General features: G+C 36.4%; 1 protein-coding gene across 1 annotated transcript in view; it reads left to right on the top strand.

Annotated features, from left to right (window-relative positions):
- Nucleotides 1-3,664: 3,664 nt before the first annotated feature.
- LOC100313641 (kisspeptin receptor 2) overlaps nt 3,665-17,948 on the top strand; it is a 31,531-nt gene continuing 17,247 nt past the window's right edge. The window contains exon 1 of the mRNA NM_001168102.1: nt 3,665-4,252. Within this exon, the coding sequence (NP_001161574.1) occupies nt 3,941-4,252 (312 nt within the window). The 5' untranslated portion in view covers nt 3,665-3,940. The remainder of the gene's footprint in view (nt 4,253-17,948) is intronic.

Raw genomic sequence — 17,948 nt, 5'->3', positions numbered from 1 at the left:
CAAATCCGTGATGTGTATGAACGGATACTAGTAATATTACATTGGTGGCAATGGAGAGATTTTAAAATGTTAAAGATGGATAAAATTTTGGGGGATATAGAGAAATCTGGTTGCGCAGAGACAGTAATGTATTGTTGGAGTACATTGCCTTAAATAAACGTTACTTGTAGTACAATGTATCAATTTGTGTATATTTCGACATCCTAATATTGCAGTATCACGTTTATCATGTTGTTAGAAGTTGCTGCGCTATCATTACTTATATTTGTGGTATCGTATGTCCATGTTTGTCACCTAGTATCTAATAACATGGATCGATCAATTGCTTGGATTCTTCAGTGCGTATGTTTGTCATGCATGAATTCGAATTGACGTTAACGTTCACTTATAACGAGTTAGTGTAATCGAAATAGTCTATTCATGCGGTTATAACGTGTGGTTATGCTGATTAACGTGTGACCTTTAAGCCATATATACATGGTATTGACGTTGTATTTGTTACTCATTGTAATTGATCGTATGTAAGTTTTAGAATACTTAGATCTCAACGTCCCCCTTATCACCGTAGTGAAGCTTGTATTAATGCGCAGGGTCATAAATGTGATTCCCTCAATTTTGAAAATAAACTGTTTGAATGGATGGTGCTTGTATATTGAATATGGTTTTAAAATAATCGCACCGGAGATTTGTTAGTAGAATTTTAATTAACGATAACCAAACCGTTCTGGAATGGTTCGCTGACGCATTTAGTATTACAGTTGGGTGCGAATTTTTGTGTACTGGCAGTACCAAAAATGAATGAATCGACTTCATTTTTAGGACGTCTACTACTGTGATGAAACACCCAGTCAAGCAACTCTGTTAAATATGTTTAAATCTTTGGATCCACGTATACATTAACTGCTGCTTTTCAAATGTGTCCACGGAGCTTATTTGTAGTATATGGTACATATAATACGACTGTGAAAGTTTAGTAACCGCAGTTATAATCTTTTGGGATTAATTACTTTACTGCTGGCCGTATTCGGCACTTATATAAACAGTAAAGGAACAAAGCTCTATGGTTACGTCAGTTCTCTCTTTATTAATATCTCTTGTATCGCTGCCGGCTGGCGACGGTACAGTGGAATGTTTTGAAGGCGTAGTCCGAAACAACTCGCAAAATCCCGTGGTGTTATCTATTTATACACTCGATGCTTCAATTTAATTTGAATAAGTTGGCAAGGTTAACGTAATACTACCACTCAACAGCCAGAACCACGCCTGCTTTACGACTTCATTACTTAAAATAACTATCTTCTCAAAAACTGAAACTTTCGGACCAGCTGCTTTAGAGCTAGCAGCAGTGAATTACGGCCAGTCACACCATGCCTAGCCTCTTATTACTGCCGAGAATTTACCAGCTGTGACGTTATCGCTGATTGGCTACTCGCGCTGTGAATCATTTGGTCGGCGTTTAAGTTAAATCGTGGTGATGGTTACGACACATAAATCACGAGCACAACAGTTGATAGACAGTTGTCTTAGTTCCCATCTGATAGACGACATTCTCTCAACCCTGGTCACCTGTTCCATTGTCAAGGTAGAATGTACTCTAGTGTGTAATGTTAAGTGAGAAGTCAGCTGGAGGAACTCGTGTCTTGCCACACCAAGGTTTGTTTCGACTTAATCAGTTAATTACAGTGCTGTTTTTGAGCACTTATTAATTCGGAATGCAAGCAAAAAATGCTGCAATATTTATATTTGGACAACGCCAACTGATGAAGATAATTTATGTAAAATTGTTTCCGATATCAGTGTGTTTTCATTTTAAAGTTATATTTCTGATTTCAAATTCCCTTACCCTTGACAGTCACGTACGGTTCTTTTATAAATGGTAAACATGTCATCAGTGTTTATATGAATATTTGCACCTATTGGTAGAACGGTCATATGATATTGAATACATACTAGCCATTTCGTTTATTTTATTTTATTTTATTGCGCATGTCCGTCTGGTTGTTGTAGGTCCTCGTTCATTGCCCTCTATTTACCGTGTGATTATATGCGCGCAATATGCCTGGCATATCTCTAGCAGTTTTTTAGAACATGTGTGTTATTCGGTATTACAATACAAATGCTGACCCAGCCAAAGTCGATACCCAGATTTGTTCGCCTCAGTCAGCAATGCAAACCTCTATCAACCGCGGCGGTTGTGTAGTTATTATTACAGCCCCTCTGTGATAAAACACACATTTTGTAATAAAAATGCAAGGGATTTCACTTTCCGCAGTTCCTAATAACAACATTCAGCGACTTCCCGTTCAAATTTGGTATTATTTGTTGACATTTCTCATGGTTAGTTTGCATTTTTATATTCTATAATACCTTCTAAAATCCCTCATATAATTATTATTTTAATATGGAAGCTCTTGACAACCAACTGGCACCAAAAGTCGCAACATTTACATGCGACGTGCGGGTACAAAGCAAAACACTGGGCTCAGTCAGATCAAAACAAAGCAAGACAAGAAAAAAAAACACATTTTCGGTCAAATGAACAATTTAATTTGTTTAACATAAATACACGAAACATGAGGATTCACTACTTTCATTATATAAATATAAGTACTAACCATCCATCATACAACGAAGATACTAGTTGTATGTAGTCGTGTTGTTATTTGTATTATTATACCAAATAAATGATCATTTTGTAAAAGACTGCACTGCAAGATCTATCATGTCCCAGTCTCCAATGACAATATGCAATTTGTTTTTACATTCACAAGTAATTATTTCATCGCACATACGAAAACGGTATACCGCGGTCTTTCGGACATTAATAAAACGCATTAGCAACACATTTCCAATTAAGTGAACTTTTAATCCAATCCACATTAGACAGGATTTCTGGTCTATGCACCTCGCGTATAAAGTTGCCGTTCCTGTTTGTTGTACTGCCCTCAATAGTATTTAATATTATACACAGAGATACTAATAACAATGACGACAGAAAATTTATTTTATTTTCATTAAATAAGTTGGGAAACATTTCTGCTGATTTCAAAAACCTTTGGCGGCTGTTACTACAAAATGTGCGTCCATCAACGCGCTTAGACGTCACGTATAATCAGCATAAATTATATAACTCGCAAGCGTAAGATCTATGACATCATAAGTATATATTGTGTTATATTATGGGTGTGACCACTATATTGATACTAGCACGGTAATCTGTTATGTATATAATGTGTTGCGTTGCGTATTGCTCGTCAAAACTACTACGTATTAACAATGAAAAAACAGTCGGTGTTCCGCCGTTGGATTTTAAACGAGACGTCTATTAAAGTATTTGTTTTCACGTCACACACAGTAGACGTGGGAGGTCGCAATTTACTAACCCGCAGCCGGCACAAATCATCATATAATAGTACAACGGGTAATCATGACGTAAACGGCTACATTGTGCTCTATCAATCACCACAATCTCTTAATATTTCTTCATTTCTTAAAGGTGTGTATGCGACTATATTGGTGGACACTGAAAGAAGACACAGTCAGTTTTCATCGCACACATTGGTAGATGAGATCCAAATATCTGTCCGCTAGCCTCGTCCGCCCAACCGTTTCTGAACACACCCACTACAGAGTAAAGCAGTTCTGCGCAGCTCGCGAGAAAAGACACATGCTTGGGAAATTCTATCCAGTTCCCGAGCGTTAACTTACTGTGCCAAGGTTTTTGTAGTTGAATGTGTCTCAGTCGCTCGCTGATAAAGCTGTGTGTGTGACTGTCCATACTAGACGGACGATTGCTCTATTATTATCGTTGTACTGAACACTCGGAAAAAGACATCGGATCATACGGTACTAAAACACACGATATCCCAATTTGCATTATCACCAACTTTGCATGTCAGAACATTGTATGATATCGCAGGAAAGGAATTAATATTTCGCAATGTGGAAGAATTCGTCAAACGGCACGGACGACGTGTGGTACGGCGACTGGTATCTTGGTGTAGCTCAGATTCTACCGGCTGTCAGCATTGCGGTGATCTCGGTGGTTGGAATCATCGGCAATTCGCTGGTCATATGCATCGTTGGAAGAAATCGAAAAATGTGGACCGTTACGAACTTGTATATCTCCAGTCTGGCCATGACGGACATCATGTTTCTGATATGTTGCGGCGTTACCACGACAACGATAACACTGACCGCTGACTGGTTGTTCGGCGATTTCATGTGTCGGTTTGTTGCTTATATGCAGTTGGTGAGTACCACGTTTACCGTGCGTTTTCAATACATGCAGCGAGGCGACTTCATATATATTACCGAAATTACATAATACTTGTTGCTACAAATCAAAGTGCTGTTAATTTTGTATATCAACCCCGACTAAAATTATCATTAGCTATTTTTTTAAGATCAGCCAAGAGATCCTAAACTAAGTCAGAATAAACTAGAAAAGGCAGTGACTGTTATCATGATTCCGATAAGTTACGTTGAAGCACAGTAATTCACAATAGATTGTTATTATTAATAATAACATTATTGTAGCACTGCGCTCAGTATTTGACTCTGTTCGTTTAAAATTTCTCTGCGCAAAACTTAATGCTGTGCAAAATTGAAATAATACGCACTCCAGTAGTTGTAAACCAAAAGCTTATTTGTGAACTTTTGAATGAGCTAGACCATTTTGTTTTCAGAATAACCAAAATCCCCAACGTATCATCAACATTGTATATCACAAGTGTGCCGTTTACATTTAGAAGTTACAAGCTCAAATTGCCGAGCGTATTGGAATGCATTTTGATTTAAAATTATTGTCAATAAAAATCGATCATAACACGACTCTAAAAGGGTTATTACAAGTACTAAAACGGAGATAGCTGAAACGCAATAAGCTGCCATTTCTAAGTCCGGTATGCTCTTTAAATACGATATTGGTTTGATGTTTGCTGTTAATGCAATTTGTTACCGCGGTGGTGAAAAATATCAGATATTTTTTTATCGGAATCTGTTTTTTTTCACCAGACAAATTAGTCATACACGATTATAGTGAATGATCACATAGTATTAGCTAAATTTTGCGCACATAGCAACCAAAAAAATCCAGAAAATAACATTTGTTATTCTTATTTTCCAATCGGCACCTATCACATATGCGAGATGTCAGCCAACCAATTAAAGAAAGGGTTATTAAATGTTATTATTAGCACACGTTGGCGGCGCGTGACCGCTTCTAAGTCTATTAAACGGTCAAACTTCGATACCAAGTGTAAATGAATACGTGACGAGAGTTTTTCCGCCGCAAAGAATTACTTTTTTATAGCAAAACGAGCCCCCCCCCCCATATCTACCAGTTGATTATGTATATATACTAATTCGAACGCGCTCTGTGTGACGGCGTGGCGCTCTGCGTGACGGAGCGTTGGCATTTTAGCAAAAGCTCCATGTAGATATGGAAAAACAATTTTTCGAACATAAATCAAATGCATTTTCAGAATGTAATAGACGAATGGCGATGCCACAACACCTTTACATCTCGTATAATGGTGGCTTTTATTCACAATAACATGCAAGATAAAACAAAAGTCACTTCTAATGACAGCGCCGCTAATAAGATCCTAAAAATAAGACGGTTTTACTGATACGTCAAACACGTTATGGAGTATGATTGATCTATTGGTGTGTTCTACGGCTACCCCTATGAATACGACTTACGGTTTTATGCAAAACTAATGACTGTTTAATCCGTTCTCATATACTTGTAATGATTATAATTATGTTATAAATACTAGAGATACATTCTTTGCCTGTTAGTTCACTTACAACACCATTGAGTTTATGAACTATTTTTATAAGATGTTGCGCACGCAGCTACACCGTGTTGCCATGGCAACTATGACTCAAACTATTCTGCCATCAATGGTTTGCAGTCACGGAACCCTTAAAGGGGCGTGTAATTAAATGCAGTGTGCGGAATAGAACTTTTTTAATTAAAACAACCAGTTTTAAACTTATAACAATTTATCCCTACTTTAGTCTTTTTTTTTTCTCAGATTTGTTACGCATGCGCGAGACTAGTTTATAAAGTGCGCGTTCAAGTTCCACACGTTGCATACGTCGCATGAAACTCACGTCGAACACGGCGTGGCGCGGCGCGGCGTGGCGACAGTAGTGCTTTAAATGTCACTGTCACCGATTAACTTAATTGCCTATGTTAAAATATCGGAAGTCAAACGCTGGGGAATTTACACATTTGTCATACAATATTTACAATTACGTAATTGTCCGCCACCTATCTGTACCGAGGTTCGCAAAAGGCACAGTTACTTTTTGGTCAACGCGTCATTGCTGAGCGTGAAACTATTGAAAGACAGCTTCGTATCCTTGAGTTTGTGGATACAAAGCACCGCAGTTGATTAGGAAACTCAACTCAAATTGGCGTGACACTGGTTTGTACCTCAACCGATATTAAATGGAGAACATGTAATTATTTCTATGCCCTTGTGAATTTCATTAGTTTTCTTGAAAGGCATGCGTTGGCGCTTTAAAATAGATCGCGTCCCGCTGTTGTGTAGCAGGCGTTTCTTTTGATTTGCAAAATGACAGTTTCTCGCGACGTGTTGTGTTAGCCATACTCCAACCAATTATGTTATATAAGGTATTATTTCGTTCTCGGTTCTAGCTCGCTATGGAATCAGATTTCCAACAGAGAGCACCCTATACACTGACGATTGAACAAATAATGCTACTGCTACACTTTGGTTATTCTGTCGAAACCCCGCCGTTTAGATCAATACAAACAGGGGAATGTCTGATTTTTTTTAAAGTGAACCTAAGAAATTTATATAAATACACTAACAGTCGGAGCCCGGTCATATTTGAAACTCTCGATTAAAAAAGAAATAAAATTCACTGAAATACTGTAAATTATTGTTGCTCTTTTCAAAACCAGACCTATTACAATACGCGGACAGAATAATGAATCATTATAAAAGACACTAGAGGGCGTCCTCTCTGAACAGAAATGGAAATAATGCCACGACAAATGAATAACTCGCTACATCGTTTCAGTATGTTTCAGTTATCAAATATCTTGGTTACGTTGTGTCATTGTCAGGCAGTGATTGTCAAGATATGCAAAGACAGTTAAGGTTAATATATGCAACGGCGAGTATGATTTTGCGTAATTTCGGTCTCTTTTCAGAGAACGTGAAATGTCCATTTTTTAGAGCGTTTTTAAACAGTATTTATTGTCTTAATATTCAGTTATAGTAATTATAGTGGTTGGCAGCTAAACAAAATGAAAGTTGCTTATAATATTGCTATACAATTAGTTTTTTTAAACTAAGACGTGCCTTAAGTACTAGTACTAATAGTATCAGTAGAAATATTTTAAAAGTATCATTTTTACAGAAAAAAGCATTGTATAATTTTAATAGTTTTCTTTTATTAATTAATCAATCTTTTAGCGCCATTGCAGACGCCTTTTGTAATAATACAAATGATCAGCATCCCATGTACATTGCAACAGATACAGTGATTCACCAACCACTGTTCTTTCACTACAACGACAATATGTGTATCGCGTTAATTTGCAAGGTGTACGAAAAATCAATGTATAACTGCGGATACTCCGTGCCCGTGTCCGTGCCCGTGTCTGTGCCTGTGTGCGTGCCCGTGTCCATGCCTGTGTCCGTGCCCGTGTCCGTGCCTGTGCCCGTGCCCGTGCCCGTGACCGTGCCCATGTCCGTGCTTGTGTCCGTGCCCTTGCCTGTGCCTGTGCCCGTGCCCGTGTCCGTGCCCGTGTCCGTGCCCGTGTCCGTGCCCGTGTCCTTGCCTGTGTCCGTGTCCGTGCCTTTGTTCGTGCCCGTGTCCGTGCCCGTGTCCGTGCATGTGTCCGTGTCCGTGCCTGTGTCCGTGTCCGTGTCCGTGTCCGTGCCTATGCCCGTTTCAATGTCATAGTTTTATCACGCATATTGTCCCCAGCATACACACGCAAACTGATTGCAATCAATCAGTGACGTAATGTTCTCCGCTGTCGTTAACAAGTAACACATTTATAATCAAAAGGTATATGTTTTGTTTTTCCAAGAACTACTACTTCCTGTTCAATATGTGCCAATATAAAAGAAATTCTCATTAAATGGTAGCAATTTCTATTTTTCTCCTAATGTACCGATTTCCTGACAATTCAATAGCTATAAATAATGGCGATTTTCTGTTGTCGCTTACATTTCACGCGAGTTTTTCGTAATAACCAGATTACACTTTCCAGTTCCAGCAACAAAGCATTTTGTTTGTGCAGACACGTCAGAACACTATTCAGCTTCATTAATTACTACAATTTGCAATAATCCGAATCAATTCAAAAATGTAAATTGAAAACATCGGAACTTTAAAATCTATGTTCTGACCCGAAGATTGGACACGATCGTGTTGTGCCAGGTGTGCCACTAGGCTAAATATATTCTGATCTTTTCAGTGTCAATCATCATTTCAATCATATGTTTCACAGACAGTTGCCATGCCAAACATTATTGTGAAGAAAAGTGTTATATATAATGCAATGACATGTCTGTTCATAAAATAGATTAAGGTTAGGTCATCTGCCTGGAGCGGACCCCGAACGACCGTTCATTTAAATGACATTAAATATAAAATGTAGCCCAGACAGTTTGAGAGATTACGGTTCGGATTTTCCTGTAATTGATGGTATAGATAATGTGGTGGGGATCCATCTCAAGGATGTGACCGTGATTCAAGTTCACTTCCGATTGTATTGATTGGAGTGTATCGTCGAGTTTTAAACACATTACTGTGTATTTTAGAAATTTCTACATACTCACATGAAACATTATTGATTTATTCTGCTGAAAATGGACCTTTGTTTCAGTGATAATGTGTTGAATGTTGTGTATGTGATGCTAGCGTTTCTTGATAATGAGTCTATTGCCCACACGTTTCTATCATTGTTACATCACATTTCACGTACACGCATCTCCATACTGTGTATCTGTGTGTCGTTATCGTCGTCGTTGTCGTCATTGTTAACTGTTTTTGTAACGTAATCTATCTAATCAAATATTTATACTAGTAGTACAATATCGAATAAATGAAAATATGAAGAATTCAAATGATATCTGAGCTATTGAATAGCCATTGTATATTATATGGAGTGTCTATTACCATTTTCCTATGGTAAAGATATCTAAAATATGAACGCAGTGACACCTAGAGAATTGGTGGGTCACGGCTAATATGGCGCTTTTAGATTATATTTAAAATCTGTGTTCCATTGCCTTTGTACTGCAAGATAGAATACTATGCGCTGATGAATAATATATTGATTTCACCTATAAAAAATTGTCAATGTATTTTTACCATGTTCTCTAGCCTAACCATTTCCGCACATTTTGCTTGGTTTTATGTATTTATATGTTTTTTGATAATTCTGGCGCAAATGAACACAATTTCCTATTTGACACAATTATTGATTAAAGTTTTAGAAATATTATGAAAACATTGTGTGAGTTTAAATTTTTTAATTGTGACAATATTTAACATTGGCACTCCAGTGGTTAATAGATCGTCACGTTGTGACGTCACTGTTTACATTTTTTGCCAAACAGCCCTGATCAGCTCTAAGTTGCGCTCTGCGGCGACAGTTTCACCCGTAAGTTGGTTTATTTATAGAGGTATGTTTATACCTCCATGGTTTATTAAAGCGGGAGGTTCGTCATCTGCGCACGCGCGGGAATTGAGTCCCAAGCGACTATATCAACACACGCTCAAAACGCAAAGGCTCATGAGCAGACGCTTGTTTGTAGACAATGACACGCTATGACTATTTGACGCATGCGCAGGTGACGACTCCCCGCTTTAACAGGAACACGTATATGCTAATTTGACATCATCTTTGGTTGCAAACGACCGATTCTTGTCAACCAGTCACTGCATACGGGGGCAACACGTTAACAAGTGCGACTGCCTATAAGTTTAACTGTGGTTTATTACTTACCACAGCAAACTAATTGACACTCACAGTGGGATATCATAGAACCCAGCGCTGTGTTAGACACACTGCCTTGACATTTTCTTTTTCCCTCACATCTCAAGTGATACTCATACTGGAAACTGATTGCCGCTTTGTTCCTCCTGGGATTGCCCTTGGTAGAATTTTGTTCTTCTGCTTGGAAAACCAAATGTAAATGTAAAAGACATAAAAGTTCCAGTCTTGCTTGCATGCATACGTAATCTTGGCAGATGGTTATGTGGATAACAATCGATATTATAATTTCAGCAGGTTTAAAATATGTATTTGATAATTCATTTTGATACAAACATTATGATATGATGTTTAATTTTAAAAGAATAACGATTGTTTTGGCAGGTTCAATATCTTTTGATACAATAATGAAAATGTGCTTCAATTTACCTATACAAATAGGTAAATATGAAGCGCATGCGCATTTTCGTCTCAATATTTAAATTATGAATACTGACGTAGCAACAAATTATTCATACCAGGATAACACATTATAAAACAAAATTATTTTAATATGATTAAAAAGTATACGCATTAACCATTGGTTTGAAATCATGGTTTTCTTAACATGACAGGTAGCCCTACCCTTGTAATATAGTTTTCATTATCTTATTCATAATACACCACTATTACACATTGTTAACGTCTTGGCATTTATATGACTGATTTACATATAATATTTTTTTTTGATCTGCAATATGTACATATGTATCCATATAATATGATTTTATTCTGTCAATATATTTCCATGGTTACAGCTGGTTAATATAATGATAATGTTTTACAAAAGATAATGGAATGAAATACGTCAAAATTGTCACATCTTCGTTGCGGTGATCTTGATGATGATGAATATGACTTATTAGTTTTCTTTTATTTATCTGTTAGCACAATTTTATATTGATATTTTATTTTCGGCGTATATTTTAGCAGTGATATAGTACATCGAATGATTTTTGGATGACGATCTCAGTATGTATCAAGACTCAAAGAGACAATATAATCTGGAAGATGTACAACAAAATAAAATTATGGGAATTGAAATAAAAATTAAAAAAAAATTGATTGTTCAACTGATGTTGCACATGTCCATGCCCATTATTATTACCTTGGTTTATTTTCCTGCATATACATGTATCAAGTTTCCGTTAATTTATTACCTATGAGCTACACCGACTGAATATGACACTGTATACCTTTTTAGCTGGAAGACATCTTGAATTTTGATCGACGCTTTTAATGGAAACGTATAATGGATAGGAATTTATTTTTAGAGCTGCTTTCCCGAATATGTCTATGTAAACAATCCAATATGGCGTGTATTTGCGGGGTGGTGCAGTAGATCGGGTAACGATGTGTTAATTGCCGGGTGTAATACTTTGAATTCCGCTTCGTACATGTATGTGTACATACGTGGTATTTGCTTATATCTCAACCATTTATTTCATGTTGGCTACAGTAATTATTCTGAATTATTGGAATGAAACGTGCACACACGATCAGTTACTCGAGAGTATCATGGATTTTGTTTCGAAATAATAATTTTCATGACTGCGTTACATATTCGGTATTTGTCTGAAATGCTATTCAAATGCTGTATGCAGTTGCCTGTGTTAATGCATAGTTATAAACAAAACTTGATGTACTTCACATATATTGAACACAAATACATAAAAACTGCTCAACTCCTATCCAAGAGCCGTTCGAGTTAAATTGTGGCCATCCTTAAAGTCGACAGACCGTCTCGACTCAGACCACCGAACACATTTACCATCAAATAAAATCATTAGTACTAAATAACTTTGCAATATATTTGTTATTCCTGCATCCAATCCGTTGTTATTCACCAACACAAGATGCAATGGTGGCATTAAATAAATATACGATGACATGATATCCAACAGATTCAAATTACATTTTTGTATACCAACAATTTATTCTTTAGCTACATGTGTATACTGTTATCAGTACTACATGGATTGACAAAAAAAAAACTTTCAAATATTTTGACGAAACCAGATAATTGAAGAAATCATACGCTTGAACACACTTGTCACTCATAGCCAATAATAATATACCACGTGACATAGGCTTGATTGTTTCCATACATGTTTAATGACGATTAACAGATTGCGTAATCACTTGAAACATTCGACAAACAGCAGACGTAGTCAATCAGTGAGTAGTCTTTATTCTGACCTTTGTGCGTCTGTCCACCAAATTATACGACAGGTAATGGAATATACATCACTCACCAAAAGTCATTCCTCCCTCTACAGTCATTTGTTATAGTGTCCACTGACCTTTTCGCTCTCTGGTATAATTTAACATGTTAAATGGCTCATTAGGACTGGGGATAATTGAAACCAATTTAGTTGATATTAGTACAGATTTAGATTCATTATTCTCAATACGACAACACAAGAATAAACCATACTTTGACACGGTGTTCGTATATCTGTGGTGCGTTCGACTACTAAGTATATCAAATGTAATTTTCTGCATGGAGTTGTGGAGGGTTCAACATATCAACTATTCCTTACCTGGCTGCGTGTGGTTGCGTTTGGATCCGAAGCTAAGTGTAGATGAAAGTGGATTACAGTTTGTAATATTTTTTAATATGTTATATGTGGCTATTTAGATCGGAATTCAGATATCAAACAAACGCTACGCCATTATTTCTGCAACTATGCAGGGTGGTGGGATTTTACCCCTCGTTTAAAAATCACAGCAATGAAATGGTTAGATCACGAGGGAGATAACTCCTAGTTTGTCCACATAAGCGAGATAAATTGATGGGAGATGCACCATTAGACTTCAATAGTAGCAATACGTTCAAATGTACATGTGGATTGTTCCTATTTTCTTTGATTATTTATTAATAACGCCTTCTCAGATAAACTAAAACATTTCAACATATATTTCATATACTATTTAAAATAAGCCAGTCGTATCGAACACCTAGAAATGACAATTTGATGTAAAGTGGGCGATTGGTATCTCAACCCCTACAAAACAAATATCTGTATTACACAAATTAGATTAACATTAATTTATCATTGCCCCAATAATATCGAATAATAAAGGTTGAACCAGTATCCCAGCTTTACTGGCGCTAAATCTGCAAGGGGATATCATTGTGTACGTTTTTTTATGCTTGTTTTTTTCTCTCGCAAGATTGATTGTCTTCTATGCTTTGCGCATTCTTTCCCCTGTTTCAACTCATAGAACGCGGCAACACGACTTACAATACGCCATGCATATGCATATATATTATATACGATGTCAGTTGACAATTTGAATAATTATGCCCCATTGGCCAAACATGACCCGGGGACATGTTAGCTCATTAACGACGGCAAAAAAACTGCGCATGCACGAACTTTTAGTATAAACCATTTTTAAAATGTGTTTGGTTTAGTAGGCTGACTTTCGTATTATTTATTTATTTATTTATTTATTTATTTATTTATTTATTTATTTATTTATTTATTTATTTATTTATTTATTTATTTATTTATTTATTTATTTATTTATTTATTTATTTAGCTATTTATTTATTTAGCTATTTAGCTATTTATTTAGCTATTTATTTAGCTATTTAGTATTATTATTAGTGTTGGTATTATCTAATATGGCTTTTAATTAAAAAATTTTAATTAATTAAATGACTAGTTAATCACGGCAAACTGCACACATTGTTACACTATAAAACAGAATGAGAGTTGATCGTTGTGTGAAATACAACATACCTTACATTTACAATAAATCTCTATTTAATTAAATTCCATCAATCACCTGCCGCCATTTCATTTCAACAATGCCCACCGAGATTAATCGTGTTTTCTTAATCTGTAGTGTTACAAATACAAATACCCTGAAACGCCGCAAAACTTAGTATTAGGTACAAACGAATAAGAGTGTTCCAAAACTTATATATTTTAGTCATATTTAAAGCCAGATATGTCGATACGAAAATGATTATATCGCCCTTCAACTTAAGCGTAAAAGTCATATTCAAAATATTAGCAAAGATAAACTTGATCCTATCACGTCAAGGTGTACGCGTGACACACAATTTGTGACGTCACCGGGATGTCGTCCTGAATATTAATCCATAACGTATATTTAACATTCCACGAGTTTTCTTGTAATTGCTTCCATACCGTCAATTCCCGGTGAAGGTTATTTTCCACTTCATTTAATCGGATTTTACTTAAATACGCCGTCTAAATACGCATTATTTACGTCTAATTCGTAACTTTTGACTGAAAGATGATAACATTGTTTCCCGGAAGATTGCAATTCCTACAGGCAATATTGTCAAGACGAGTCTATCTCTTGGGGGGTTGTATTTGTTATATGATTGACGTATATATTTCACGGGTCATCCGCCATGACTACGTTGATTCTTTGGGTCTAGGATTGATATCGGGCCCACACCATGTATCCAGCAAATCTGTGACTCGAGCGTAATGCCGTGAAAACCCGTACAAAGAATGCAAATCACGCTATCTTGATCTATGCAGTTTTTATCATTCGTGTATTTTATATTAAAACATTGTAATTGCCCATATTTTTTAAATTTGGGAATCTGGTTTCGTAATATTACGAAAAAACAATCATTTTTGTTTGTTTTTTCTGTCTGAAAGTTGGGCCTTTTCCTCATTATATATGACACAGACTTAGTCACACATTTTTAATATTCGCCTACTGCTGTGATACGATGTACATATTACATTAGTTCTATCATGAACTACATTAATACACAATTAATCGTAATTCGTTCTAAAAGCCATGACATTTGAGGCAGTTGAATTTGCCGGAAACGCTTATTCAGTATGACCGATATACCCGGCACATTCGATTATTTGGGAATAATGGCATGCGACCTTGTTTTTTTTATCTCGCAAAGAAATAATACGGTAACATATTTTTTGGCGATCGATCCATGGGATATACGTAGATTCGAGTCTTCGATTAGATGGTCAATCTTTCACATTATTTGACCAGTGTACCAAATGGGAAATTATACTCAGTTGGTCCAAAATTACCTAATAGACTACAGAAAAATACATTAATATATGCATACTATGGCGTTCAAAGCGCGTCAGTCGCAGCGTCTCGTGCGTTCGAACGCTATCCGCAACACGCCGCTAAGATCTGGTTGAGAGCCAGAACCACGTGACTAGCTGTTTTAAATACCATAGTTACATAGAATAGTGAAACAGAAGACGCGATGGGTGAATAAAAAAAATCACTCCCATGAACGTCAAATAATATCATTACACATGCATAATAATACATCTATTTGTTTGAACCCAGTATAATCAGTTTCGGTGTCTTCATCATAGAAATGGCATTTCAATTTAATGAAGTCACATTTGGACTAATGCACTTGAGATGAAACCCAATCTGTCAGTCATTACTTCTGAAGATAACAGCCTAATAGGATGCGAGGTCAAGTTCACGATGCTGCAACCTAAACACAGAATTATTTTTGTTGCATTTAGTATTCTTTATTCTATTCCCAATTTCACCGAGTCATTTGCATGTATAGTTTAGCTAGTAATACTCGTATTAAACTGGAAAACATCCGTTACATTTCACGAGGTATGTTAAATCGTTTCCCTGCTGCAACGATGAAATAATACTATTGCCGTAAAATAATAAACACTTTATTCGCAAATCCGTACTATAATACACGAACAGCTCATTAGTCTAATGCAATTATAAACAATACAAAGATGAATAGGTGTTTGTGTATATATATAGATATTAGCGTAATGTAATCAATATAATGACGACATTTAATCGTCGGGGCAAAGGCCACCGATCGGCCATGACAGATATGTCAGTTCAGATTAAAGGGCCACACACTGCAACTTTTATGATTTGTAATTCGCCAGTGCGTTATTAATACATTTTAATCTTGTGTGAGTTGAGGTAATTTTGAAAAGATATATACAACCCGTTATTATTTTATAATAATTAGTGATTATATGTGTTGTAGTGAAAATCGAGCACATAAACTCTGCTGAACCTTCACATATGTATAATATGTATTCATTCTATCAATCACATGAAAACCGGATGGGCGGTTGTATTAAAATGAGAAACACGGCGCGATTTTTGTAAGTTGATGTAAGTTGAAACCATTCTCGCATCGCTCCTAAATAAATTACGTTTGTCGCGCCTATGCTGTGATTACCCTAACGCGCGTTCTTAACGACACGTTACTGCGTCCATGCCATGGCTCGTACAAGTGATTCACATCCTTCATCAAAACCGTGATTACATTGATCAGTGGGATAGTGGACGCGATCTCGGAGAGATTATAACACTGATTGAGGACAAGTCCCGTGGTTCTCTCGTTCTCAACGAGATCTCGGCGCAGTACCAAATATGCTATCAAATATTGTCTCACCAAATCGGGGATATACCGGGGAATGCAATGAAATATATCTGGGGGATAAAGATACTATTCAACTTAAGATGCCATTGTCATGAAACACTAACATTTATTTATTACGATACTAATGAGCTTTAAAAAATAAGGCAAATATAAAGTGACAATAAGTCGATCACATAAAAATTGGATTGAAAAATGAAATTGGCAGATTAAAATATTAACGCAAATCGCTTATCAGCTTAGCATCATTTGCGCCCTATTGTATATATGTGCATGCGTGAAATTCGCATCACCGTGACAACGTTCATATACATTCCCACGATTAAAGCGGGAGGGTCGCACACGTGCGGTATTTGAGTTCCAACGATGACAACAAAACACACTAAGAACGCAAAGGCTCATGGGTAGACGCTTGTTTGTAAACAATGACATGCTATGGCCATCTGACGCATGCGCAGGCGACGACTCCCTCGATTTAATTTGTCCCGTCTTTCGTCACGGTGAGTTCATATGGCAACGCCGTAATCGTCACGCAGCGCGCGGTCGGAATTCAAGTAAACAAACAGCTTACGTGGTGACGATTGTAGTGCTTTCATTGTGTTATAGTACATAATAAGTGTCCCTTTTGTACTTGACAATTTTTCAGGTTGATTTTCCTGTGATATTGCAATGTTCAACAAGTGACTCTTCTTTATCACATGACCCTTTGTCGTTGATAGAAAAGACAAACTAAACTAACGACTTTCACGCGTCAAGAAATAAAAGTACACGACCTCTTATATGTATGCAAATGTTGACCAACGATGAAAACTTCCAGTTTGATCAAATAAAGTAGTTTGAAGAGTATAACTAGAATTTATCCGACAGGCGTTGTAATGATTTTAACAATATAATATTGCGCCATATGTCCGTATAATATCAGTGTTGTAAGTCACGTGATTCTAAAAATCCCATATTTAGTGTTTATTGCGCACCAAAAGTTACACATCTTTGCATTCATGCTAGTTTCATGTAATTAAATATATACCTTGCCAATATCAAAACTGATTACGTTTACACTTTGAACTGAAATGTCATCACACCAAATGTTACATAACAGATCTTGGAATGCATGCTAGTTTCATGTAATTAAATATATACCTTGCCAATATTAGAACAGATTACGTTTACACTTTGAACTGGAATATCATTATAGATGTCTAAATGTATAAATTTGTTGTGGATTAATGATGCTTCCTTCTCCGCCCACGCACTGAGCTGAAAAACCTTTTAGTTTTAACTGAAGAGTCTATAAAGTCCGACTCTCAGAAACTGGAGAGGAATATCCGGTAAATAAGGACCTGGCAAGCCTTTTAAACTGTTGTGATATAAATAGAGACCTTATGTGATCGGGTGTATGTTCAAGGAGAAAAGAATTAGATAACAGATACATTGCCTGAGACCGCACTTATTATTGTATTTGTATTTTGTGTGTATGTCATAACAATATTCCCAATTATA

The sequence above is a fragment of the Saccoglossus kowalevskii genome, chromosome 19 (genome assembly GCF_978046115.1).
Source record: "Saccoglossus kowalevskii chromosome 19, keSacKowa6.1, whole genome shotgun sequence".
Classification (NCBI taxonomy): domain Eukaryota; kingdom Metazoa; phylum Hemichordata; class Enteropneusta; family Harrimaniidae; genus Saccoglossus; species Saccoglossus kowalevskii.
This window is presented reverse-complemented; position numbering and strand designations above follow the sequence as displayed.